At 41.4% G+C, this 27091-nt stretch overlaps 1 protein-coding gene and 2 long non-coding RNA genes across 6 annotated transcripts in view; 1 reads left to right on the top strand and 2 right to left on the bottom strand.

Annotated features, from left to right (window-relative positions):
* The window catches only part of LOC108157299, a 3959-nt gene extending 518 nt beyond the window's left edge, over positions 1-3441 (bottom strand). The window contains exons 1-3 of one of the 2 annotated variants that reach the window (XR_004472928.1): positions 3284-3441; positions 172-304; positions 37-111 (exon numbers count right to left, since the gene is read on the bottom strand). This is a non-coding gene — a long non-coding RNA (uncharacterized LOC108157299). Of the gene's footprint in view, positions 1-36; positions 112-171; positions 444-982; positions 998-3283 lie in introns of those variants that run through there. The other variant, XR_001775171.2, reaches the window with a different exon arrangement.
* LOC108164868 (TWiK family of potassium channels protein 7) lies at positions 1096-27091 on the top strand. Of its 3 annotated transcripts, XM_017300811.2 has the most exons (10): positions 1096-2005; positions 2227-2276; positions 2340-2552; positions 25218-25379; positions 25446-25569; positions 25636-25785; positions 25862-26053; positions 26112-26227; positions 26292-26384; positions 26440-27089. In XM_017300811.2, the coding sequence occupies exons 3-10, from the start codon at positions 2550-2552 to the stop codon at positions 26593-26595; spliced, it is 996 nt and encodes a 331-aa protein (XP_017156300.1). In that variant the 5' UTR covers positions 1096-2005; positions 2227-2276; positions 2340-2549; the 3' UTR covers positions 26596-27089. The 3 variants fall into 3 exon arrangements, 2 of the variants coding, with proteins under 2 accessions (XP_017156300.1, XP_017156298.1); XM_017300809.2 differs by lacking the exons at positions 1096-2005; positions 2227-2276; positions 2340-2552 and adding an exon at positions 7000-7855 and having other exon boundaries at positions 26440-27091; XR_001775920.2 differs by lacking the exons at positions 25218-25379; positions 25446-25569; positions 25636-25785; ... (2 more) ...; positions 26292-26384; positions 26440-27089 and adding an exon at positions 2614-3178 and having other exon boundaries at positions 2227-2552.
* Positions 4176-5527, bottom strand: LOC108164871. The gene is made up of 2 exons (XR_001775921.2): positions 4603-5527; positions 4176-4525 (listed from the first exon to the last, which is right to left on the bottom strand). It is a non-coding gene; the product is annotated as an uncharacterized LOC108164871 (long non-coding RNA).

The raw sequence follows: 27091 nt of genomic DNA, 5'->3' as shown, positions 1-27091 counted from the left end.
TGATCTATTAACGAAGCAAACATATTTAACTCTTACCTGCAAGAGTATCAGGGGAAAAGTGATGCAATCCTCAGATCCCCAATCCTCAATGCGTGTTCCATCAAATATTTCCTGTAAGAATAACATAAGTTAATAATCTACTACTGGTATTATAGCTATCTGGGCCCTCACCGATACAGGTGTTGAAATTTATGTTATCCGTGTATGTTAAGTGTGTAACAGAAGTTCTCATTATGCGTCGGTCGTATTCTGTAGGACCCCCCTACACTTGTTCACTATTGGTTCGAAATTAACTTGAAAGTAACTGACGAAAATTTGAAAAAATTTAAAATTTAGAATTTAGAGTTTTGAATTTAGAATTTGGAAAAATTTAGATGTGTTCCTGACGATCTCAGGGAGTAGGTTGAATGATTTCATTCTGTGCTCGCACAGGCAGCTGAAAGCTATAAAAGTATAGCCACTATTAGTATCAGCTGCTGCTCAAGGTCGGGAGAAGGGGTAGCGGACTGCTAGGACGCTCCTCGACCTCCTGAAGTGGTTCCAAAGAGCACAATCCATTCGAACCATTCCCGCATTTGGACCAACAATGTAGGTCGGGAACTGTAGGCCCCCAGAGCTTGGAATGGCAACCACTGAGCTACTAATGGGTGCCTCTCCGATGGGAGGGCGCCTGTAGGAGCTAAGGGGCATTAGGATGCTTTCTTGAATGCGTTAATTACTTTTAGTATTTAAATGGAAAAGGGTTTGATTCTCTTAGCCAATGATCACAAATGCTTTTGTTTTATTAAAATCGATTTACTGCATGGCGCTGTCCATCTAGTGGCTCTTCGGCAGCTTTATATCCCCCTCTGCCCACTGAAGCACTTCTGAAGGGCTGTGATGATGTTCCACACAGTGGCCGGAATATATAAACGCAGCAACTTTCGATAGCGTCGATGCGAAATGCCCAATATGCTAAGATCCCGCGGAACAATTAGCTTACATTAGGTAATAGTGTCGTAGCACTTTTGGCTAACGTGTGGACACATTCCCCAATCTTATTTTCTCAGAAATTCCAAAACAGCCCGAATATTTTGACATTTAAAAGGGACCCTGAGCCTTCGCACTCAGATAGAGTTGTTTCGACGGCAATTCAAATCTTTCTCTCGCTCACTCTGAGTGCTTTTCAAGGCTTGCTTTTGCTTATGTTTGGAGCGCCCATGTAGCTTAGTTTTTCCGTAATCTAGTTACCTGGTCTTTCCGCTCTACAACACGTAAAAATAAACGTAGAGAATTTTAAGTTTTTTTTACTAAAATTATTTTTCCAATTCAAAGTGACATAATTTATTTTCTAATAATATTTTGGATAAGTGAAAATTCAATTCAAAGTGACATAATTTATTTTCTAATAATATTTTGGATAAGTGAAAGTTCAATTCAAAGTGACATAATTTATTTTCTAATAATATTTTGGATAAGTGAAAATTTGGCATCCGGCAAAGCTATCGCGATCTGGAACTGTGCTCGCTGTGGTAACGCAAGAATTTTGCGATTCTGCCAAAACTTGCTGACTGATTCGATTCCGAGCTGGCCAAAGGAGCGGGGGACGGGGTCCTTCAACTGCATAAGATAGTGGACTGTACAGCATTGGTCGTCAAAATGTAATCAAAAGCGCAGGCTTTTCAATTGAACAGTGGAGACAGAGCTGAGCTATTAAACAATAGTTTGGAAAAGGACCACATCACCGAGGTTGCAGTCAGCAGTATCTTGCAAATAGTTCCAATGCCAGAGATTCAATTCGGCAGTCTCTTGCAAATGTCTCCCAACATGGAGGTGGTAGAAAGATATGAGCTAGAAGGTCCCTCTTCGAAGGTTCTGTCTTAATCCACTGAGACGCTGCAAGGTGGCATCGACATGAATCCATCACAAGATGGCATTGGACGACTACTATACCACCTGACCCCAGTTCCAGTCCAGTCTGCTGCGAGAGCACAACGACGGAGAGCTGTGTCTACTACGACAAAAGGTGAGTCCCCAGACGCGTCTCTGGAGGGATCCTCATCTCCTTTTGCCCTCTGTAAGATTGGCTTTGAAACGGCGTTGTTTTGATGTCGTCGGGGTTGTCCGCTGCGCTGTTACATCGGGCGGAGTGCACCCTGCACCTTTGTCTTGCGATTACTTGGATGATTACCGGTATACCAACAGGCTTATATTTTATATCTATGGTATCCTCCATCACTATCACAGAATGGACTACGAAACACACCGCATCTTGGAAACAAGGATACAAACACACTGTACTGCTGAATTAGAGAGTTTCTCCGCGGTTGAGTGCATTTTTTGATACGCATTTACCACAGGAGCGACAAATGCCACTGAAGAAGGGACTGGACACGTGTGGCTGATAGTCCGAATGTTGGGATGACTATCAACAATCTACACCCTATTTTGGCCCCGACCCTGTTCGGTGATCTCGTTTTGAGGGTCGACAATGTTGACCTTGAAAAATGTGCTGAAGGAGCAGCTCTTTTCCGTTCAGTTTCTGGAGGTGCACCCTGCACCGTTGTACTATGGTAAGAAGTTATTGTCTGCACTTTTAAGAATTCAATAATCTCGGCGGACCTTCTCTCGCAGTGCATACAGTTCCCCATGGTGTAATGGGTAACGAGTACTTGGGCGAGATGGTATTACTTGGCTATGACCGGCACGTATTGTTTCCGGCTGCTGGCTCGTCGGCAAGGGGGTGGAGTTGTTTTATTGTCATAGTCCGAGGCCCTTTACTTTCTTTATTTTAAATTTAACGTGCAAGAAAAAAACAAGCCATACACTTCACCGGACAGATTTCACTACAAATGACCACATAACACGGACGATTACCTAAAAGACAGACGGACGATCCTCAGCTGTTTCGAGGACCCCTTGCCCACCCTACCTTGGTCATGCCATTCCCTACATCTATGTATCTGTCGGCCATGACCCCTTGGTGTGCCGACACGCGCTACAGGGGCTTGGAAGGGGAGATCATAGAAGGGTTTAGTTAAACATTATAATGATATTTATTGGAACTAAATTATACATAAAAATACGGGGTATACATATGTTCCCTCCCATAGGCTACTTGGGCCTGGTTCCCTTGAACTAGGATCAGGTAAACTTATAAACTAGTATTTGAATAAATGTGCAATGGTAAAGATTAAAATTTAAAGATAGAATATAAATGTTGATTCTTACGGGCTACGAAACGGTAAGGCAATTTGGTCGGAACACCCATAGACAATTTCTAGTACCTAGTAAATAAACTCACTTTTACTGCGGATCCACCGTCGAAAGCGCTTTCTGATGGTTGCTGCAAAACTGTGGTTAATATGATATTTTGGGTTCGGGTGTATTATTATTGCATTTCGGTTATAAACATATGGGTTTTTGTTATTTTTTTTGTTTTGATCTGTGCATGGAAGGTTATCTATTTATGGATTTGTTTTAGATTCATATTCACTCTTCCTCTTGCCCTTCTTTTCCTACTCTATGCTCCCTCACTGCTGTTCTTCATTTCTGCATTTCTTTTTTATGTATATACATATATGTAAACTTAAATAGCTGTTCTGCTGCTCGGTACTATTCTGCTTACTCTTATCTTTGTGTGGACGTTGACATGCAATGACTGCATCTTTCAAGAGGCGATGCAGTTACTGCACCGTCAAGTGGCCCGTGTGACACCAGCAGAAGGCTGTTACGCGCGGATCCCAGGCAAAACGCAGCCCTCCTCCCGCCCAACCGACCGAGGGGCGCTGCCGCATGACGCGCGGTGCGTAGCCGAACCAAACGCGAACATGCAAGAAAGATAGCTATTAGACTAACATTCGAGGAAAATTAGTACTAAACTTACTAAGAAACTAAGCATGCAATCAAAGTACAAATACCACTACAGTTACTAATTAATAGATAGGTGTGTAAGGATTAATAATTTAATAAGGGGAAGAGAATTAGTGGTGGATATAATATGGTAACTTATGTTAACTTATGTTACTTCTCTCGGCTTATCGCCAGCCCCCTTCGGCTCCGTTGCTGGCGAGCGTTTTTATAGCTCGCTCGCTCTCCTATTGGGCCCTGCCTTTGCTGCTTGCGTGTTCTCTCTCTCCCCCGCTTTCACTCTCTGCCTATGCGCGCATCACCTTTGGCTCCGCTCGCCCTCTTTATTTTTTGGGGCATTACCCTTGCAGCTCTGAGTATTGAACTCCAACAACACACTAACTCTTTCCTTCACTATGTACTGCGGATCTTAATTTGGGCCTTGTTAACTTAATTTGCCATACGGCACGTTTAGGTAGGATTTGCGCGATTTTCCTCCTTTGCTGCACTTTCCGCTATCGCGGATTATCGACCGTCCCGCTTTGTGGCCGCCGCCTCACCGACGTCGATCCGGCTGCCCGCGAAGGTCGAGCCTCTCTGAATTTTTTCTGCGTCTCTGCTCCCTCGCTCTGTGCTGCGACGGATCAGCTGCTTGGAGCGCCGCTGCTTCGCCAGCCCAAATTGCTAGGCGCCAAATCTAGTGCAGGGAGAAAGAACCGTCTATCGTATTCGGCCCCGAAAGATCTGTGGTATCCCACTTTTTGTTCCTCTTACCCGTCAATCTTGGCCCCAGTGGCCGACCTAGCTTCAGTTTTCGTAGTCCCGCGACTTTTGCTTTGCTGCTGCTGGATACCACTCGCGCTTTGACAATATTCTTTTTTTGACTTTGGAACTTTTCCCTTAATGATTTTTGCTGAGCCTGTTCGGGGCGATGTTGGTCGCTCGACATCCAAATTCCAAAAGGAAGATGGACACGCTCCCATCCACTATGAGACCGGTCGGATCCGCTGGATGACGTTCGAATGTCATCGCTTTCTCCTCTTTCTCTTCAACTGCCATCGGCGCTAACTCACCCCCAGAGGGAGCCAACCTTTCAGAGCACCGTTTTAGAGCCCCTGACTCCAAAACCCCCTGTAGCAGCGAGACTATGGCTGCCCATACAACGCCGTTGGCGGTCAATTTAGTTTTCGCCCTTAGCTCAGCTACAAGCCTCTTACAATGGTTGTCACGAAGCAGACCGGTCTGGGACTAGGATCAGGTGGTATAGCTTCTATACCATTTCTTGACCATCGATCCATCGCTGGTACTCTGATTCATATGGAGGTCACGTAGCAGCGTCTCAGTGGATTGGGAAGGAAGCTTCACGAATGAGACCTCAACTAGCACACTTCCTTTTACCACTTCCATCCTGAGGGAGTTTTGAAAGAGATTGCCCACTGGAATCTCTGGGATTCGGGCTATTTTCAAGACGCTGCTCACTGAAACCTTCGTGATGTGGGACATTTATAAGGCACTGCTCAATAGAACTTTCGTGTTGGAGGACTTTTTTCACACTAATTTTTTTTCGTGTGGTACTCCTTTCCAAAGATAAAAATAAACCAGAAAAAGCTATAAAAGAAAAAAGTATAAACGATAAACGATATTTTTCCGCTGTGAGCCAAAACGATTTTTTATAGATTTGGGTCTTTAAAAATGTTTCATAATATTTTTTTTTATGGACTAGTTTTCCTTGTTGTAATTTTGACTTTGAAAACTCGGTAAACTCGAAATAAATTTATTCCTTGGGGTTTTGTATTTTTCTGGTATAAGTATTGTGGAGATAATGTTTTTTATCCCCAATCGGCCGATTAATTATTTCGAATTAAATAAAACTCGATATAATAACTCGATAGAAATAAAATTACGATATGTTCTTTAATGCGTGACATCCAAATTGCAAGTGTGGCTTGCCTGTCCTTTACATTGCCGCTCCGATCGCTAAGCGCAGCTTCGCTCGGCCGACGTCGGTAGGCAGACGCAAAGCGGAGATAGCGAAGAGCGAGCTGGCAGAGAGCGTTTAGCAGGGCAAGCAAGCGCAAAGCTTTAACAAACAAATGAGTGACATAGACATAAGTAACAAACAAAATAAGCGGCTGAGGGCCAAGAATTAGGTGCTATTTGGCAAGCAGCTAATCGGCTGGGTTCTGCTCCGAACAAGTATGTATATTAAAGTATCGTTTGTAAAAATCTATTGAAAAACGGTAAAGGTTTAGCTGTTTATCCCAACCTTCCAATGCCTAATTTTGCCGTTAAATTCCGTTACTCGAAACGACCGTTTTTTTCATGTTCATGTTTCCCTAGGTCCATGTTTTTCTAGGTTAATAATTATTAACGGTCCTTAATTCAAACTATTTGGCCTATTTCGCCATCAAGAAGTTTAAGACCGATTTGTATTTACGAGATTTGCAGAAAATTTAAAAACGTCGTTGGACCTAACAAAATTGTCTCTTTCCAACAAAATTTTAGGTGCCTTACGAACATGAGTCCAGATTTTCCAGCAATATGTTTTAGTTTCCTTAAGAACATCATCTCTTTTCGACTCAAGTTCTCAGGAAAACTGCGCCAAAATGAATCGTGAGAGCGCAAATTCTCTTTCGGACTCGAACTGCGCCATGCTACGGAAAGGTATGGACCACAGGCACAAATGGCCCAGCAACATTTCAAGGACCCACATGGGCGGACCCAAGATGAATTTAGTAATAAGGTGACGTCGTCCGATGTGGTGAGGGTCCATCCATTTTTTCAACTCGCTCTCTCGGCTCGAAAGAGATAGGAAACGTTTTATATTCTTCACTTTTCGCGTGTTATTGTTTCTGCTGACAGAAGAGAAAATATTTTCGCATATAAAAAAAACTTAATAGTTCAGAGGATATTATATGTAATAGCTTGGTATAGCAAAGCAAATTATTTTATTACTTTCTGCTTACGACTCTATTCGTAATCAATGATGAACAACCTCTTTCGAATGACAAACGGATGGTCCTCAAAGGAGAGCTCAAAGCGACGAAGAATATACAAAAACAAAACATCTTCCATTTATCTATCTCTGTCTCCCCTCTCACATCAAACATGGCGTCAAAGCACTCTTAGTTTTGTTGAGCGTATAATAAGACCCAAAAAGAGTGTTTGCGGGCCACCTTGTATCATCATCGTTGTGCATGCCTGTCCATACCCTGTTTTACCTTGCCGGCAACATATATTGTAGCAACATGTGTCTTTTCGACCAGCAACATTGCGGGCGATTTTTAAGCAGCGACCTTGCCGCCCCGAAAAACCGGTAAAAAAAAATAAATAAAAATCGTCCGCGGACAAGGGAACGCATAAGAAATGTCGAATTTTTTGCCAAAATCGGGAAAGTAGTTCCAACAAAAATATCGAAAAAAAAAACAAACAAAAAATATCACCTGCAATTATATTATCAACCAAAATTTGTATATCTTTATTCGATATCGGTGCTTTGCTGCGGTTACTCGGTTTCGATTCGGATCGGCGTCCTTTTCCTCACAATCAAGTCTTTGGCGTTTGGCGCGCTTTGAATATTGTTCGAAAATTGCAAACAAAATTTTCCACGTCTTTCTGATTTCTTCTGTTGAGCGACAATGTGTGTCGTTCAGGACCCAAAGGGCCTAGTCCCTAAGAGAAAATCCTAAAATTATAGAAATAAATTAAATAAAAAAGAATATACATACATATATATATATGTATATATAAATTGTAAAGTTTGTTAGTCAGTGCTAAAGGCTTTCAAATCATGCCCGTGAAGACAAGTGCCAATGGCGGCGACTACGACTCCCAGGACGAGGCCAGCACTGAGCTGCTCGAAAAGCTCAAGCATCTGGATCGCCGTGTGGACGCCGTCGAGGGTGGAGGCTCTGGCGGCCTATGCGGCCGGAGGTCGTCCTGCTGGCAGTCGGTGAAATGGAAATCGGCTCTCAATCATATCGGATTGCTGGTCTCCCTGTCCATCTACTGTGGCGTGGGTGGTTTGGTAAAGACGTGTTTCTCTCCCATAAAATCTGTTTAAATATTTAACTCGATTTCGGCGGTTATCCATCTTGATTCTCGAGACGACCTGCTTCTTGTTAGAGAATATGAAACAACATCAAACAATAGCGCAATGGCAAAAACTGAAAATTTTCCAACGTTAAAATAGCGTTGTGTTTGTTTTTGGGGGTCAAAACGAAACACAAATGTGGGAACACCCAAAATATTTATTGCAGTGAAAATACTAAAAATTAGTTCAAAAATGAAGACATAAAAACTATTTTGTACATTTAAGTACCAGACGAACACCCTCTCGCTCACCTCAAACTGCTAATTGCCTTGCCATTGCACATACATCACAGAACAGAAAAGAACAGAACAGAACGGAACAGACGGGTCTAGAGCAGACGATGAGGGAGCTGCTGGAGGAGAGGCAACTGCATCATTGAGGTCTCTGCCTCGAGACCCGGAGGCAGTCCATGTGTGACCGCCGAAATATGGAGGGACCATCGGACCATCGGTCCATCGGTCTGCCTATCCGTCTGTGGGTCTGTCCGTTGCCCGTCTGTCCCATGAAATGGTCGAATGCTGTTGGCTCTTGTCTAAACATTTACATTTTCGCCAATGACGTCGTCGAATCCGAATCTGTAATGCCGTCAGTAGTCCATGGATGCAGCTGAGGCAGCGAATACGGGCCCTGGGGGGGGCGATGGAGCTTTAATCGTTGCTGCCCACGACTTGACATATGGCCGAGTGTCGTGACGGGAAGGTATTTGTTATACTCGTATTGCCTCTCAATTTCCTTAAGCATTAGCATTTTCAGTGAGTAGGGCAGTGGCTGCCCAATGATTGAGTTGACTGAACAAAGAAGCCGGGTTTCACGATTGATTTGAGTTTCGAATGTGGGTTAACCGGTATAAATATGTACATATGTATGTCCATATATATTTATATATTTATTTGAATAAATAAAACTATTGAACTATTGCATAATTAAATATTTTACACATATTAATTTTTATTTATTTTTAGCTACATATTAGAGCTACCACTTGGCTAAATGGTTGATTCATGATGCCTCCAAATTCTTTGATATGTACTTCTGGGCAATATCAAATTTGTTCTTAACTGGACCACGTCCCTCACCCTACACTCAAGCAACCATCGACCCCGTCAACACCTCCCCTTTATATTTGGCAATTTGCGCGGATTTCGGGCAACAAAAGCCATGCATTAATCAAGCAACACATTCGTATTCATACGAATTATCAGAGACCCCTCCTCCCAAGACCGGACTCTTCGACATAAGTGCCTCATTGGCCCCATCCCAGCTTTCCAGTCCAGTCCATCCACTGAACACACATACACCACATGTTGGCCAATTATGCACACTTCTCGGCCAAATTGCTCATCAAATTTGTTTCAAATTCACAATTTTTCAAGAGAGAAAACGATTGAACAAGAACAAAAAAAAAATTTGTTTTATATTCTGCGGGGGCCTTCGATTCTTGGGGCCTCCATCGTCGATGTTCACTTGATCCCGTTGCCCCCTGGTCCCCCGATTCCTGCGCTGATAGAAAATAAACTGTTTGACGGGTTGGGTTGGCGGAGAAAATGTTCTTGAAAAGTGCCACAAACATTTTGCTTCAATTGGAATTCTGATTTTCTTAATGCAATTTATTTGGGATTCATTTCCCACTTTCCACTTCGCCACCAGACCCTTCTACCTACCTACATATATCTACAAAAAATGCCGGCTGCCAAATGAAACGGAAATGAATCCACCGGACCAGTCTCACATCAGCATATCAGATAACTTACCAGTTTTTTCCAGGTTTTTATTTTTCTCTCCCTCTCTAGTACGTTTTGGTGCGGAAATCATCTCATCTTTGAAGCAACAAAAAACTTTTGTCAAGTGTTTTGACCCTTCCACACAATCAAATGGCGCAGAAAAGTTTTCTTCTATGATCATAGCTCGAGTTGGAGGTATTTCTGGGAATTTTGTTTGCTCTTGCGAACTCTGATTGTCTTTCAAACGGTTACAAATTAAGTATAAAATTGATTTCTTAGTATATATATTTTCTAAAGATATGTCGTGCATTGGGTTTGCATGCTTTTGACCTTACTTTCGGCGTTCTATGGCCCAAAATAATACAAATAATTATATTTTAATGAATGGCCCAGACGGGTAATCGGGTAAAGAGTGGATATCAACAAAAGTGTTTCTGTAATCCGGTACAATAAAGCATTTTTCTAATCAGTTTAAGTTTAATGAACCCACTCAAAAATTGCTCATTAACTTAAACTTTATTCTTAGATTTCTCACAACAGAGCCACTTGAATATTTTTAGACTTTTGTGTTGTCGGAAATGTGGAATTCTCGAATTCCATTAATTTGTTTTTGATCCTTGATTAATTTATGTTGTATATTAAATTTGTTTGGCAGTTCGCAGATGGAAATTGTAGATTAATTTAAATTATTATATTGTAGATTATCCTTTCTTAAATCTTGAAAAACTGCAACAAAAATATCAAAGATATCAAAATCAATCCTCCTACGGAGATTGGCCGAATTATGTCAAAGCTTTGTATAGCTTTGGTAGATAAGCCTGCTGGAAAACAATTGACATTTATTTAATATTTATGAGTTTTTCTCTTTTTTTCTCTTCTACCCAGTCAAGTTTGTTTTGTAATTAGGACCGGGCTTTCCCATGTGAACGACACTAGAGTGACTCAAATTACAGGCAAACAGCCTCCTCCACATATGGTCAAAAACCAGAGGAGTAGATGCGTCCAGAGGATGCGTCCTAAGTGAGTGGCTATAAATCATTTTAATTAGCAGTTTGTAGATAACTTGAAGTCCCCATCGATTCACATTCGCCTCTCCTTTTTGTCCTGGGTGTGTGTGTGTGTGTGTGCATGTAAAAAATGTCGGCTTGTCAAAAGAGGTGTCCGTCCAATGGAAAATGGAGAGCTTAAGCCAAACTAAGTTGAAGGCCGAACGAATTAAGTTCTTGGCCAAAAGCCACACAACAACAAAAGCTATTAGACAACCAACCCAACTTTCACTCTCTATTTCTTTCCTTATATACAAAATATAGTCATATGTGTGTGTTTGTTGGTGTTATCTGATTAACTGACCCATCCAAGCCTGCCCAGACATGATTTTTCATATTGGGCCCAATTTGCCGCTTGTCTCTGAAAGGAATCGGAGACCAGGAACTAGGCACGGCCTCGACAATATTGTACGCTTTTTTGCCGCACGGATGTTTGCCTTTAAATAGCACATATAAAAAGAATAATGGACATTGGTGGTAGGAGAAGCTGAAGCAGAAGAAGAAACAGTAGTGATAGAAGGCCTAGTGGGAACCCTAGTAGTAGGATAAGACGAACCAATTCGACACAGACACATGTGTCCTAAGGAAACGTTCGAAAATCACGTCACGCTCGCATTAGAAAAATATTTAAAACGATTATGTTGCCTCTGTTTAATGGAAATTTTAGCGGAGTTAGTGAAGACGACCAATAGGTCTATATCGTAAAAACACACTCAACCATCTCGAATATATTTCTCTATCATATCGTTTTTATATGATAATGTACTTGAACCGATTTTGTTTTACCGTTCGGTTTCTATGGCAGCTGTATGAGGATGAAATCCGTTTCGACTTATTTCCACGAATGATCTATGCATTCAGGAGAGAAGTTACGTGTATGTATACAATTTTGTTGAAAATGAAGAGACTAATAGTTTGCCAAGAAAACGACATACAGGCATCTCCAGATGGATTCGCCCTGTCTATGCTAAACATGCTTGTGAATGGCCCAACTCAAGTAAAGCATTAACAAGAGTTATTATCCGGAATTCAGCTTGTATAAAATCTCTTCCTGCCAATATTAGAACTATTTTTTCAATCTCTTTCCACCTTTGGCAGGTGACGCCATATTGGATTCATTCTTGCCATAACAGTGATCCGATCGCAAAGTGTTTCAACCATTTGGGATAAAAAGTTCCGTTTCTCTGGATCTGTGGATAGCTTCTGACATATGTATATCCATATAATCCAGACAGATAAACAGACTTTATGGAGTCGGAATCGCTTCTTTCTGGCTGTGATATGCATCAACAAAAATTTATTAAACAGAATAGGAAATAAGTGAAAATAAGACCGGTTTTCCATGCTTTTGGCTTGACATGGAATCGTTCATAATATTTATTTTCCATAATATCTACATTTAAATAGATAAATATACAGATTGCATTTAATTAGAACTAGATATGTACAGAATGTGTATATAATTTAAATTCGATCAAGAGATGACAGCCATGTACCACAGATTCTCATCCCTTATTAATCAAATAAAAACCTCAAAACCGCCAGTCAATAAGCAAAGTCAAGGAATTCAGTTCAATTTTTGTTTCCTAATGAAATCATTCCGCCCCGACGCCTTAAGCCATGCAACACTCTGTTTCGGTTACGGCTTCCACATAATTTTGTTGTTTTTTGTTTGCATATTCCAATCATGTACCCTGCGACCCATGGACCCCTGTCCAACCGAAAAAATGCGTGCAAATTGCTCAACAATGACAGGCCAAGCGATTCGTTTCGGTACGATTCAGGTCAAGACAAAGATCCATGCCATAAACGAAACTTTTACCAAAGTGTTTAAGTGTATTAGTGAGGTGTGGTAGAAGAGAGGGGTACCAAGGAGCGATGGCAGCGATTGGCGGAGGGTGATGACATGACCAAAAGATAAGTTTGTGTGGGTCATCAATTGGGGCACGCATGAGGCATACAAATGGATGACTTTCCACTCGCCAGCGACACACATCCAACAACATTTCAATTTATAAGCCCCCAACGAAAAGGACAGAGATCCAATAGATAGTAGGTCATAAAGTCACTTGACCACGACTAAGAGATACCACAGTATCAGAATACAAAGAGAGAGGATTGCTTTCAACAATTTAGCACGCTCCAAAAAAATATCTTCATTATTGCGGCGGCCTCTTTTTGTCTTACATGTGTCAAACCTCAAGATACAAGACACAAACTTTCGGGCCATCCATTCGTCTGGCAATGGGCCAACAAAATACAACGTACGAGTGGTAGGCATCGCCACAAGTGGGTGGTGGCTGTGCGGGTGGAAGTGCCATCAAATTATTAACAAATTATGCGACGACGGGCAGGTGACAAGATCTGACAGATTTATGCGGAAAGTCGCCGAGTGTGAAATAAATTTATAAAACTACGAGTATGCGAGTTCCTTCCCACAACGAAATTCTTGGGTCGCGTGTCTCCAGCTAAAAATAAAGAAGAAATTAACTTAATTCGGGAACCTCTCTGGTTTTTTACGAGTCCAATTAAGTTCGCATTTTGCATACGTATATCTGAACCAAATATACTTTTCTATATACAGAACACTCTAGAACAAAATCGAGTTCAACGCAAAATACACCTTGGGGCCGCCTTTGGAAACTTTATTGCCGCTTGTCTTTTTATACCCGGTGATCAAAGACTACAGGGGTATACCATGTACATATGTCCATGTGTATCTGTAAATCAATAGTCTCCTGTGACATCCCACTGCATCAAGGAGCATACCAACCTGTGCATCAAGTGGCATCCACAATTTGGAAGGTACAAGAAATCCGAAAAGACTGAAAGCCCTATATTTTGTTCAACAGTGTATGCATTATGGTACAATACAGTAAATACATGTATTTTCTCTGATTGATGCCACAAAGTGCATTGGGCTGTTAACCCAAATGCAGACCAATTACACATCAAGCCTCAATCAATCAAGCAACCGTAACCGTATTTATCTGCTTTCATATTAATCGCCTGCTGCTGATATCATCAGAAAAAACATTTTTAAAATAAAAAAAATAGTTTTTAACGAACTGTATTAAACAAATATAATGTATCACCCTTTTGGCTTATTTAATAAACAATTTTGAACTTTCTTAAATCAAAAGAAAAATCACAGCTTAACAACTCTTATTTCTTGCTAAAGCTAAAAATTCTATAAAAATATCTTTGGTAAATAAAATTACCCACAGTTTCCCTCAATATTGGCGTCCACACGAAAAGGTCAAATTTGTTGTGTTCTTCGTAAAACAGTCTTCATTGGAAAAGCAAAAACTATTATATTTACCTCGAAAGTTCGAGTTTTTCTTAAATTTGCATGGATACGATTTTGAATGCTTCCAGCAACCAAAGATGTCCATCTCATTTGTAAACGAAGCCGCATACACATACAGACGTGAAAATGTTATAAAAATAGTCAAAATAGTTCCCAGTCAAAGTCAGATTTTTTTGTTTGCCATAAAAATAACCATTTGTGGTTTTTCATTCGACGAACCCAACGTTTTCATGCCATTTTCTGCCCCTTCCTATATTGGAAACTGCATGTATTTGCGTTTACTTTGACTTTTGACATTCTAAGTTCCATTACTTATTTGGGGATGTATGGAATGTCCGACTCCATAGATCAAATTCAGATCGAAGTGTACTTCTTCGCTTTCGGCTGTAACTTTGGGTAAACGATCGGGAAGGGTATTTGAAGATTTGGCGCGAAAGCAAGCCTTTGTTTCGTGTATCTTGTATAGTTGTTTGTTCTTTGTTTTGGCTGGCGGCATCTCCCACGCTTTTCGCGGTTTATGGGGACGTCATTGTTTATTGGCCTTCCATATTCAGACACACACTCGTTGACAACAACAGCAACAGGGAATTTTCTTTTCGTCTGCCAAAAAGAAAAGAAATCACATTTTTCTTAATAACTTTTCTTTCATTGTTTGCCTTCTCACATCGTTCAGTGTTAATTTTCATTTCATTTCCTTCTTTCCTTTGGAGTTTTTCTTGGGTCTGGCCCCGGCGGCGTATGAGTAATATTCGCATTGATGCTTTTTTATGCTCTGGCTGGCCAAAAAAAGATTATAGGTATATATTTATTCAACATATTCCCCGTTTAGCTGCCTTTCAGTTCTATCTTTAACCGTGAAGCAATTATTTTGAAGAATTCCTTGTTGGCATTGAGGGACTCTGTCTACCTTTCCGATTCTCGCCAGATATGTAAATAATTATATTCAACGCAGAGAAGGAAATTGCGATGTTTAAGTTTGATTACTTTGTAAGAAGAGCTATATCCATGTCATATCAAAACGATCGACCTTGTACTACAAGAGTATCAGAAGCCTCGACCCCTTGACGCATTCCATTCTTTTTTGTTTGATTCCGATTTTCGCAAGAAACCAGGGAAATAAATTATCTGCCGATCTGGCTGCCAAAACAAACTATCCATAAAAATTGGCTGGATTTAATAATTTATACAATTTATTATCAACTTAAAATAATAAACTATAGAGACACAGGTCCCTCCACACAAAAATTAAAAATTTCACGTTCTGTTATTTTAGCTTTCGTTGCTCTCGTTGTTGCTTTTGATTTATTTATTTTGTTAGCTTAAAAATTACGGAATTATTTTTGTTCTTTTGATTGTTGTTTGGGTTTCAAGGGAGGCGTGGCATGGAACTGCTGCACTGTAAAATTTTAATTTGGCAGCCAAACAAACAATCAAACACGCGTAAACCGAAAAACAAGAAGAAAATTACCAAATTTATGTGGACCTGGCGTGTCAAGGTTGTTCTCAAAATATTTTTGCTCTTCTTCTGACTGTTTTTTTTTTTTTTTGTTTGTTTGCTAAGGTTGTTAAATGCAGTACTTTTTGTTGTGTTAGCAATTTACAGAAGGAAGTGGCTCATAAAAAAGCGTTCGACGCCGTATTAGCATAATTGAAACGGAGCATGGGAAGCGCTTCGAAATTTGGCCAAAGAAAAAGCCAAGAAGAAATCGAAACCGGACGTACTTTGTTCGTGACAAGGGGAATGCCCTATGCAAAGGGGGTTTGGCATGTCTGGTAATCCGATTGGAAGGTACTGATATAATCTTCTGATTAGATTATGCCCTTTCAGAACAAGAACAAAAAAACGGCTTACTGATTTCAACATCTGATGTATAACATCTAAGGGATCGTCTTTCAATCCTCTTATCTTATGATCTTTTAAATACTTTTATAAACTGCATACGATCACGATTACGATTCAATTCAAATGTTTACTTCACTATGATCTCCTTTTTCAGAACCCTTAATTCTGAATAGTCCTTTGAATAGTCTTTGATATGATCTCTACCTACTAATCCCCTTGTTATTATGAATATGATTTGATTTTATATATGCTCTACACATAAATTTATTTGACTAAAATCCCTTTCATAAGAAGGTGCTATAAATGAAACGATATGACCAAAAAATGTTTGCGAACAATTTCCATTAAAAAAACCTTACCCGATTATACACTTTCCACTGCCTTTGGGAAAACACTTTCACTAAAATCCACCGCAGCAATTACCAGAAAGCCAAATCACGGTAGTACCAGACGAAAAAGAAAAAACGATAAGCGACCAGGATTCAAAACAGAGAAAGGCCAAAAAAGCTAACTAGAACTCGGCCTCGTGGACAGTCTGGCGCCTTGCGTGCAGCACGTGCACTAAGCCAGGCCCTGATCCGAACACGGACCCATTAGCTCCTCCTCCTCCTTATCGACAGTACCCGCAGTAGTCCGCACACCACCCGACCAGAGCACATCCTCGCACAACTCCTCAGATTGACGAAGCTTTGATTGTTTTTTCGCAGGTAGTAGCAGTCGACACAATCTTTAAGAAAACTCGACACGCAAATCAAATGCTGAAGCAACTCAATTTTTAAGGGAGCTCAGCAATAGATTCTTCAAAGGATATCCCAGGGTAGCAGATAGACTATGGGGCAAACTGATTGAAGATTTTTCCTTGGTTTCACCACTTTTTTTGGCCAATTTTTAGGAGTATTACAAGTCAAACACTCATACGAGTATGTACAGGTGTACACATTAATGTTCTCTTGGGTATGCCCAAAGCGAGATTGCATTGATGTTCCTTTAAGAATTTTTTAGAGAGACTCTGAATATTGATTGGTATTCATTTGTTCTTCCCTATCAAAAATGAATTCAGAAAATTCAGATTAGCTCCTGATTTAACTTCTCTAAGACTCTTTTGTAGCTTTTCAGACTATTAGCTATTTGTTGAGATATTTCCCTTGTAGAAATACAATTCCTATAAGCTATAAGTGACTTTGGTAATGAATGATATTTTGTGGTCTTTAACGGTCTTTTAAGTTTTGATATGAATTGTTTTGGTTCTACTGAATTTATTTGGGTGCTTAAACTTATCAAGAATTGCATTAGTTTGATTTTTTTATAGCCGATACTCAAAATGATTAAAGGGGTATATTATATTTCTGGTGAAAATGGATGTGTGTCTCGCCCAGAAGGAAGCGTTTCCGACCCCATAAGGTACTATATATATACATATTCCTGATCAGCATCAGTAGCCGAGTCGATTGAGCCATGTCTGTCTGTCCGCCTAGTGCTTAGAGACTATAAGAACTAGAGCAACGACATTTTTTATCCAGACATCTGTGATATGTCACTGTTACAAGTGTATTTCAAAAATTCGCCTCTTTGTCGTTCAAAGCCGTCTGCTGGAGGCCGACTAAGTGTCCGGTATAAATGTAGAGTTGCGGTCGCAGCAGCAACTCACAACGTTCCCCCTCGTTTATGTTTGGATTTATTGGTAGTGCTGTTAATTTTCGAGATTATTATTGTTATAATATAAATTAAGACCGCTACTTAAGCCCTTTAGAGAATATGTTTGGTTAAACGATTGCAAAATTTCACAGGGTGTCCCATAGTCCATAGAGTCGACAGACAACTGTGCCATCGCAAAAGTTGCGTGCAACATTTTTGCATGTCAAAATGGCGTTGATTAATGATTGCCATGTCGACGTGTGTGCTCGTATGTGTGTGCGTTAAATGCACATAATGCGCATACGCAACGTTTGACAAGAAAAAGGCAAGGAACGGATGCATGACGCCGCTCTTTTAACCAATACCACAAGCGGTAAACAATAAAAACACTTACACTCTTTCAATAATGGAAATGTGTGTGGGTGCTCTCACACATATGTAAATAGACTGATGTCAAACTTTTCTGAACTTTGACAAGCAGCAAAATGCATTAAACTCTGGTCCCATGGCAAGATGTGAGAGAAGGAGGCGCCTGTGGAAGTTTCTCAAGTGGATTATGGAAATTTATGCAATGGCAAAATTTTGATAAATTTTCAATAGATGGGGGAGAACAAGCTAATACCGTTAGAACGGGAAACGGGGGCAATGGCGGATGAGGCAAATTGATAAGAAACGATGCGTCAGGTCAGGCATAGGCACTCAAATGTCATAGAAAATGGTTAAATTACTACGACACTGCCACTGTTGTGAACATATCAAATCTCTGTCATTTCGTTCTCGCAGGAATTCCGCAAGAATTTGTGCATGGGTTCCAAAACGTATCGTTTCAAGTTTCAAAATAACGACGATTTTCTGAAGCAGTCATGTGGAACAACAATATGTCGAGCCTGACCTTAATCTTTTTGGGCCACATCATTCTAGAGGTAGTTAACTCCTTCCGACTGCTGGAAGCAGTTTTTGGCCAGCTTCCAATTGCTTGCCAGCACATCCGCTCTGGATCTGGCTCTGTTCTGAACCATGGCTTTCCATTTCCGATTCTGAAAAACCCTGTTTTGCTGGACCAGGGATAAGAAAGCAGATAGGGGGATAGGTAGTCATTCCAGAACACAGTACTGGAGACCGGCCGGGCTGGAGTGGGGTTTGTAAGCGATGATATCCATCTGATATATACAGCGTTCGTTTCTAAAGGGTCCTTGATTGGCGTTGGGGAATATATTCACCCAACATTACGACATATGGAATATTGGAAGTGGAAATTCTGATTTAAGACTGAAAGATCCTTTATAAATTGCAATTGAGTGTAAAACTGAATGAGGAAGATTCTCAGAACAATCTCAAATAATCAACAACATCTCCATGAACCATGAGAAATACGTTCATCTAGCCCAAAGGTCAACCGCATGGGCATGGTCAACAATCTTTAAGTGGAACTCAAAAGGAACTTTGAATCCCAACCTGCCATCAGTGAAAGAATGCTCGCATTCGAGGCATAAGACGCCTTTCAGACTTCTGCCACATTTGGTACATCTCGGGGACAGTCAGAGATTCGTTCAAGGTTGAAAGTGCCCTTTTGTGTGCACAAGAATCAAATCTATTGTGGAAAAATTTATGTAGCTACCAAGATCGTGTTACATCGGTTTACAAATGTTAGGGGAAGTCACTTAGCTGGTCCTTTCAAGATGCCTTTCCAGACATCCTGTTTGAATCTGTTCTAGCCAATCCCACACAAATCAGATGTCTTTATAGTTTCATAAACCAATTTAAAATCATTTGAATCTCACACGAACATTTGTAACCCCCTTTCCCCAAGCAAAGCTATCAGTTTCCTGGTTTGACCGCGCTCTGTCCAAAAATGATGCCTTCGCGTGTAAATTGGAAAAACGAACACACAAATCATCATCAGCCACAACAAGAGAACGGGCCAAGAACAGCAGTCTCATTAGCCAACAGAAACCCATCCAATCCATCCGGCAGCTGGCCCCAACACAGTGTCAATCAATGTCTCCACCTCCACAGCCGTCGCTCTCTGGACAGCTGCCAAAATAGGGGCACAAGGGGCCATACATCAGAAGTAATCGCGAGAACATAATTAAAAAATTAAAAAACTATTTGCCCTGTCTGTCCACGCTGTTGTTCTTCATTGTTTTTCTTTATCTTTTAATTTGTATTTTTATTTTTAAATAATGAGTTGGTGTGTTCAACATTTCTGCGGCTCATTAATTTGTCTTTCTAAGACACCTGAGAATTCGGGGGGTTGTGTTAGAGAAGCGCCGATGAATCACATAGACTGAAGTGCCTTCACTCTTATACTATGATAATCATCGAGTATTTGAATGGTTTGGAGTATACTTTATTTAAATTTAAACAGTTTATCATGGATCATAATCAAAATTGGTGACCTTTTTTAAGTAAAGAGCTGACACGAGTACGGGCTATATAAAGTGATATCCTATGTACTTTTTGATACGCTGAAACATAGTGATCAGCGGAATTGGTATATATGTATATTGGAACCGGCTCACCAGTCGAACATTACATTAAAAATCTTTATGAGAAAACTGCCATTTAGCAAACTGAAGAACTTCATCAACTACCACCTCGGGCAGATTGAAGATAACATCTTTAGGTACATACGAGTATACCCCATATATGTACCACCTATCGCTAACTATCGCTTCCTCCATCGGGAGTGGGGTCAATCATCCGTCGCCCATCATCCCGGTCATGCCATGCCATGTGGCATGCCACGCTCAGTCAAACCTAAGGCCCCTTTGACCTGGCATAATCTTTTCGCCGTCAGGCTGCCATGTTTGCCTTACACACACCACGGGTAGCGGGTGAAAACGCGCCAAAAAAAAAAAACGCACACAAATCAAAAATGAAAAACTCTTTATTGCACGAGTATGGTATATGCGCGAACAGGTCGTGGTGGGGGTGGCGGACGGGGTTGGGTGAAAGTGTGTGCTGCGAGTATATTAGCTTTAACAGCTGATTTTTTGTCGTGGCATGCAAATCGTGCGTGTGGCAGTGGGGTGCCCTCTAGCTGCCACATAGCCAAACGTACCATTTGAACATAATTTTTTGGTTTCTCCAAATGTCTGTCACGTCCTGATGGTCACGCAAGAGGGTGGGCCACGGCGCTGGAAACTGGTGTGTTTTTGGGACTTTTGATACTTTGATAAGAACGTGTGCTTAATGGGAAAACGAATACAAACATCCAGTTGCGAATACTGGCCAACCTCAGAGCACATGTTGCCCCACCATCGGAAAGGGGATACATCGGTATAGGTACTTCTGGGATTTCCCAGTCCTTATCAATGTGTACTTCGATAACTGGAGCAGAGCACGAATATTTTCAAGAGTGCCAGTCCTCATGCTACTTATAAAGCTGCTCATTTCCAGAGTCCAGGGGGAAATCAACATGTACTCGCGTGTACCAAAATCTTGGTAATCATCATCCTCACAAGTGTGTGTCCGAGTGTGTGTGTGGGGGGGTCCATTGTCTAGACCTGATAATCATCGAAATCTCTGAACTGGGTCTGTGCCCAGTCCCGAACGATTCCGCGTCCTTTACCATCTCCGTACTCCTACTAAACTCGAGTATATAGATCCTTTGTCTCTTTTTGGGGTCCGTATTTGGGTCAAGCACTGGGCATTAGCATAAAACAAACATCTAAAGGCGCTCCAGGAATCGCCAGTCGGGCAAATGGCACTTACATGGATGGTGCTTTTGTTGGCTATTGTGCCACGAAATTGGTTAATTAGCCCAGCCGCAGGTGGGGCTGCTCCGAGCCGCTCTCCGAACACCACTCTTTCTATTATTTGCAGGCATTTTTCATTTCCCTTATGCTTTGGTTGAATTTTAATTTGATTTTATTGTGTGTGATCTCTTTGGGGCCAACTTTTTATTGTGGCACAAACCGACCTTGGCCATAATCTGGCAAAAGTACACATAAATATGTCAAGTGCCAAAAGTGCGAGTGGAGTGGCTCGCGCCATAGGCGGTCCCCGTCGGGTCTGCTGTGCCGTGGCCATAAAACGGAATAAACGTTTATGTTTATGATTATAATTGGGGTGTTTTTTCCAGTGCTGCGCCGCGCTGTGTGTCGACAGTTCTTTAAGTGTGCGATTGGAACCCGTCAACCGGGACATCCAAATGTTTCAGTCCCACCAAGCTGTGATTGTAATGGAGGCGAAGAGGCTCGTAGATAATTTTGAAATTTTTGCAACCTTTCATACTGCCAAGTATATCAAAATAAGCTTAATAAAAGCATTGGCATATGGTGGATAAAAATAGAAGCTGTAAATATTCTTGTTCGTCTATATAGTCAAAGAGTTGTAGAGGGTTGCTCTGATCCGCAGTTCCTGAGAAATTCATGCCCATATCAATTGGATATGGATTCGCTGCCATTAAATCATTTAACAATTGTTTAGTCATTATATTTAACAAAGATCTATGGGTGTGGAGCCCTCAAACCATTCGTTTTTATTACCCTGCGAAGCACACTCAATAAATAATCAAAACTTAATGAACTGACAGCGATTTATACAGCGGCAGCAAGAACAAAAATTTTCGGGAATTATGTATGTCTAATTTGCTATGAAATCATAAACTCATAAAATCAACAAAGCAAAGTTCGTGGAGATGCCGCAGATGCTGGCGATGCCCACCCGCGGTTTTAACCGCGCGCGACAGGAAAGCACCGATTTGGAAAATCTTAAAAAGTGTTTTCCCCCATTCCGGCTACTCCCGGACACACGCGCACCCCTGCAATATGGGGGAGGGGAGTGAGCAATAATCAAGGGAGCAATATTTAAGGTTACAACGAAATCAGTTCGTGGGGCGCCCATCAGACGCCAGTGTCGTTGGTCATTTTCACATTCGCAGGCCGCTTCCCATTTGCCCGACTTCCGCAAGTTTTTTCTCTCCTTCTCTCTGGACGGAACTGGTCCTGGGTAAGGTCCCTTGGCATGGCGGTCATTGCCGCCCCCGGATCTAATTTTCAATAAATAATATCCATTTATATTTATTATATAGGAGTAAGGAAGGATGGATGGATGGATGGATGGATGGATGGATGGAGTAAGGAAGGCCTGCCCTCAAAGTAATTTTCATAAATATATAATTTTGGTGTAATATTTATTATTTGTTGTTATTTGTTAAAGTTTGTGGAGCGTGTACCCCTTAATATAGTATTCTACAGAACTTCTATATTGAGCAGATCATGAAAAAAGAGGATTCTTGGCCATTGCATACACTATTTCCGCTCTTTCTACATACCTTCGAGTATAACTTTTACGGTCATACCAGATCTTTGAGTATATACTTCGCCACGTCCGAGCCACTCTGAAATATGACCCTCTATACCATTATTCGGAAAAAGTTGGCTTCCCTTTTTTACTGTTCACCCTACAAAAATATTTACGCATGTGCTGGTGTGCGGTATAGAATCAATCTGTGACCTTCTGCTCTCTGGTCTCTGCCCTCGGCTTTGGGGTCTGGCTGCCACTCTGTCTGTGGCTTGTTTACTGACCGTAGCCTGCTTTTGGACGCTCGCAGCGGAAATGAATTATCACCCGCTAAATGGGCGCGAACATCATTATTATGGCCGCAGCAAAAGCATTTTTTTGCTGGGATTTGTTTTTTGTTGTTCTTTTAAGGAAGAAAAATTGCCCTGAACATTGGATGTTTTATTAAAACCCGGGAGCGGCTACAGCAGTGGGATTACCTACTGAACATGTCGCTGCATCTGCGCTGTGTCAATCTTCCTTAGGTCAGGCGTCAAGCCTTCTTTAACAGGCGGGCACATCGCCCTGAGCCAGCCCAGATGGCCAGGTGGAGCCAGTAAGGAAGGGGTCAAGGGGGTCACTCCATTATTTCCATATGTCGTGTGTTAATTGCCGTACATGCTGGCCAGCCCTGGGGGCTCAGAGCTGCGTAAGATTTATGGTCTGCCAAATGGGGCGACAAAGTGACAAGTGCCTTAAGCTCTCGTTTTGCATGGAATTATAAGGTAGGGAGTCACTTATAGCTGGGATTTTGTACAGGAGAGTGGCCGTTAATCATAAATTTCAATTAAATGTGTAACTTTTTATATGTACTAGGTAATAGGTCAGATGAAAAGTTTGTTCCAGTTCTAATGGAACTCTCATAGCCGATCACTGTTTGGGGTAGCTTTTTGGGGTATGCCAGTCACTGATGGCCTGGTGCCAACACTCCTTTAATGTCCTCCCCATTTAGCAGAGAGCGAAACCCATCTCCAGGCTATCCCTTGCGCATCTCAGGGGATCTCTCACCCAAAGCCACAGCCTGTGGTGCTTGGACGTCTGACTCAAAAGGAGCGGAGTGAAGGAGAAGATGCCCCCACTTTCTGTCCAATAATATTTATAATTTATGCGCAAGCACAGAAAATAAAGCCACAGACACAAGCCTCAACTGTAAATAAAATTGTGAAAGGAACTGTGAAGGAAACTACGACAGTTTCGTGCATGAAACTGGAACTGTGGAGGGAACTGTGACTGTGACTGTGAGTGGGAGTGGGAGTGTACGTTTAATTTAACGCTTGTCTACTGAGCTGTTTCTGCCACTGCAAATTATAGATCTGTCGCCCTGTCTCTCACTTTTTAGTTATCATGGTCTGTGCGTATGTATGTGTCTCCAAGGACGGCACCAATTGGAGTTGGACAAGTTGTCGCCGCCCCGTCAATGTTTTTGGGAAGAAGTCAGACACAGGCCGGGAGGGGATTGGGTGGGGAACAAAACTAATTAGGATATTGCCCAACTCCAGAAGTCGTGAGTGGAAAATGCAACTTCAAATCTCAAACTTTGAAAGGGAAACCCAGAGAAAAAGCTGCATGAGGCTGCAATTAATCAAAGGGGCCAAGATAGGAATTTAAATCAACGAATATTCCAGGCCAGCGTTGACTTGGACTTCGACTATATCAATGTCAAAAGTGAAGGAAATACTTGTGGGGTGGGACAGGGTCAAGAAGCGCACTCAAGGGTGCCCATACATCTTCCATCGCATGTTGGCTGCTGTGTGAGAATGAAAAATTGTCTGATACATTTAAATTGAATATCCACTTTTTTGTTTTTCTTCTTTTTTTGTTTTTGCGAACGCTATTGCTTCTTCGATCTGCTGTTAAAAATAAAACTCGATGCCGATTTGTAAAAACTATTTTTATAATGAAAACAGCAAAATCTGAAGACAAAGAGGATGGACGTACCGTTCTTAAAGTTAAACAAATTTATTGTGATGATGTGCGAGAAATTGAATGAAGATTTGATTTGGCTTCCAAACCGATTTCTGTCTTAATTCGTTTTCTTTTCGCACTTAAGATGTGAAACATCAAAAAACTGAACAACATTTCGCAATTCTTTATACTAAAACTGATTGTTCTTCTTATTGAAAATTATTATTTGTTACCTTTGGGTTTGAAGGTCAAAGGTTGAAGTACAAATTTCATTTTCAATCAACAAATAATTTGGAGTTTCGCCCATTTGAATGTTTTTTAATAGAATCTAGAGAAAAGGTGATGTTGTGGGAATTGTATTATAAGGAAAATATCGAAATAAGGTCTGAATGAACGGAAGAGGATTCCAGGAGGAATTATTGGAGTTTGCCATAGTGGGAACAAGGTTGGATTTAGGTCGGAAGATTGAACGAATCTTCTCGATTTTAACTAAGAACTAAAGCTAACCATTACTTATTATTTTTTGGGACATTCGTTTCTTTGACAGATATTTCGCCACTTAGAGCGTCCCGCGGAAGTGCAACGTCTTACCGATTTGAAGGATGTGGTCAAGAGCCAAAGAGAACGCTTCATGAGCGCCATATTGAACAACACCGAAGTGAACAATCTCAATGAGCTGTTGTCCTTTGAGCTGGCCAAATATGAAGCGGTTAGCTACGATTTGTCAATCCTATTGGTTCTATTTAAATTTTCGATATTTTTTTGGGGCCTGCAGGCTGTTCAAAAGGCGGCCGAAGGGGGCCTGCTTATAGTCGCCGATAAAGACTTCCCAGAGCCCTACGAGCGATGGAGCATACTGCAGGCTGTGTTCTTCTCATCGACTGTGTTAACCACCATAGGTAGGTCATCGAAAGGCCGCTGCCTTTCAGAGGCATTCAAAAGCACTCAAAATTATCGAATTTCAGGATATGGCAACATCGTGCCAGTGACTACCGGCGGACGGGTATTCTGCATTTGCTTTGCCCTCATCGGCATACCCTTCACGCTGACGGTGATAGCCGACTGGGGTCGGCTCTTTGCCACCGCCGTCTCAGTGTTTGGAAAACATATGCCCAGTAAGTGACAGATGGCACTACAGATTACTGTGGACTGTTTACAGCATATCTTTTATCTGTCATTCATCCCATTTAGCCAAGCCAAAGTTTACCAATTTCATAGGAAAGACCTGGTTCTACGCCATTCTGGCTGTTGGCTTCTTGGGTGTCTATCTGGCCGCCGGTGCGGGTCTGCTCCTGCTCTGGGAAGATGATTGGACCTTCTTCGATGGCTTCTACTTTTGCTTCATTACCATGACCACCATTGGGTTCGGAGACCTGGTGCCAAGTAGGTGTTAGAACATGCATCTATGTATATGCATAAATTGACTGTGTTCGCCTTGCAGAGAAACCCAACTATATGCTGCTCTGTACTCTGTACATTCTCATTGGCCTGGCCTTGACATCGACGATTATCGAGCTGGTGAGGCGTCAGTATGCCACCAGTTGGGCAAAGTTGCAGGTGAGCTGGGGGCACTTAATCGAGAAAATTGCGAGAGTGTTACATTTGATACTCGTTTTTGCAGGAGCTTTCCGGTCCCATGGCGGAGACTTTGCGTCGCTTGGGTGAGACAGCCGGCACGGGTCTGGACTATGCAGCGCTCCAAAAAGTCTTGACCGTAAGTATTTCCCCTCCAAACAGTCCACAAAATAAAATGTTGCCCCATTTTACAGGTTTCCATGCCAAAGTGGAACAGCAAGAAGAACGACCACAGCCCGGATATTGCTGCGCTTGAGGCTATCACCAATGCCATTCTAAAAGAGGTGAAGGAGGCACAAAATAATAAGCCCAAGGTTCTGCAAATCGTCATCTACGAGTCCTCTGTCTAAGGAGGAACTAAACAGCGACCGATATAGACACAGACTTACAGAATAAGAGATGGCTGGAGAGAGAGCTTCCACCAATAATTTACAGCATAATCTTCGGGCCACAGCAAAAATATCAGAAAATATCACAGTTACGATTAGTTAGGCTTGAATTGAGTTGAAGGTTGAGGGTTGCCATTGGTGACAGTGGGCACTAGCTAAAGCGTACCACTGCCAGACTTCCATAAGTTAATGTCTGTACATATAGCTATTATATAGTCAAATGTCTAGGCAATAATATTGCTCATACGTACTGAGATCACAGCATACATACTTACATACTATAATTAATTATTTATTTAAAGGCGGGGCAAGTGATTCAATATATATTAATAAATACATACGCATACACTATATATAGATATAAATATTTTTTTGTTTAATGTTAACCATTAGCTTAAGTTATCAATAACATTATTAGTACCTCTTGTCCATGTGATGTATAAATGTCATCTCTAAA

The sequence above is a fragment of the Drosophila miranda genome, chromosome XL (assembly GCF_003369915.1).
Source record: "Drosophila miranda strain MSH22 chromosome XL, D.miranda_PacBio2.1, whole genome shotgun sequence".
Taxonomy (NCBI): Eukaryota; Metazoa; Arthropoda; class Insecta; order Diptera; family Drosophilidae; genus Drosophila; species Drosophila miranda.
Note: the sequence above shows the minus strand (reverse complement) of the source record. Positions and strands in the feature narration are given on the sequence as shown.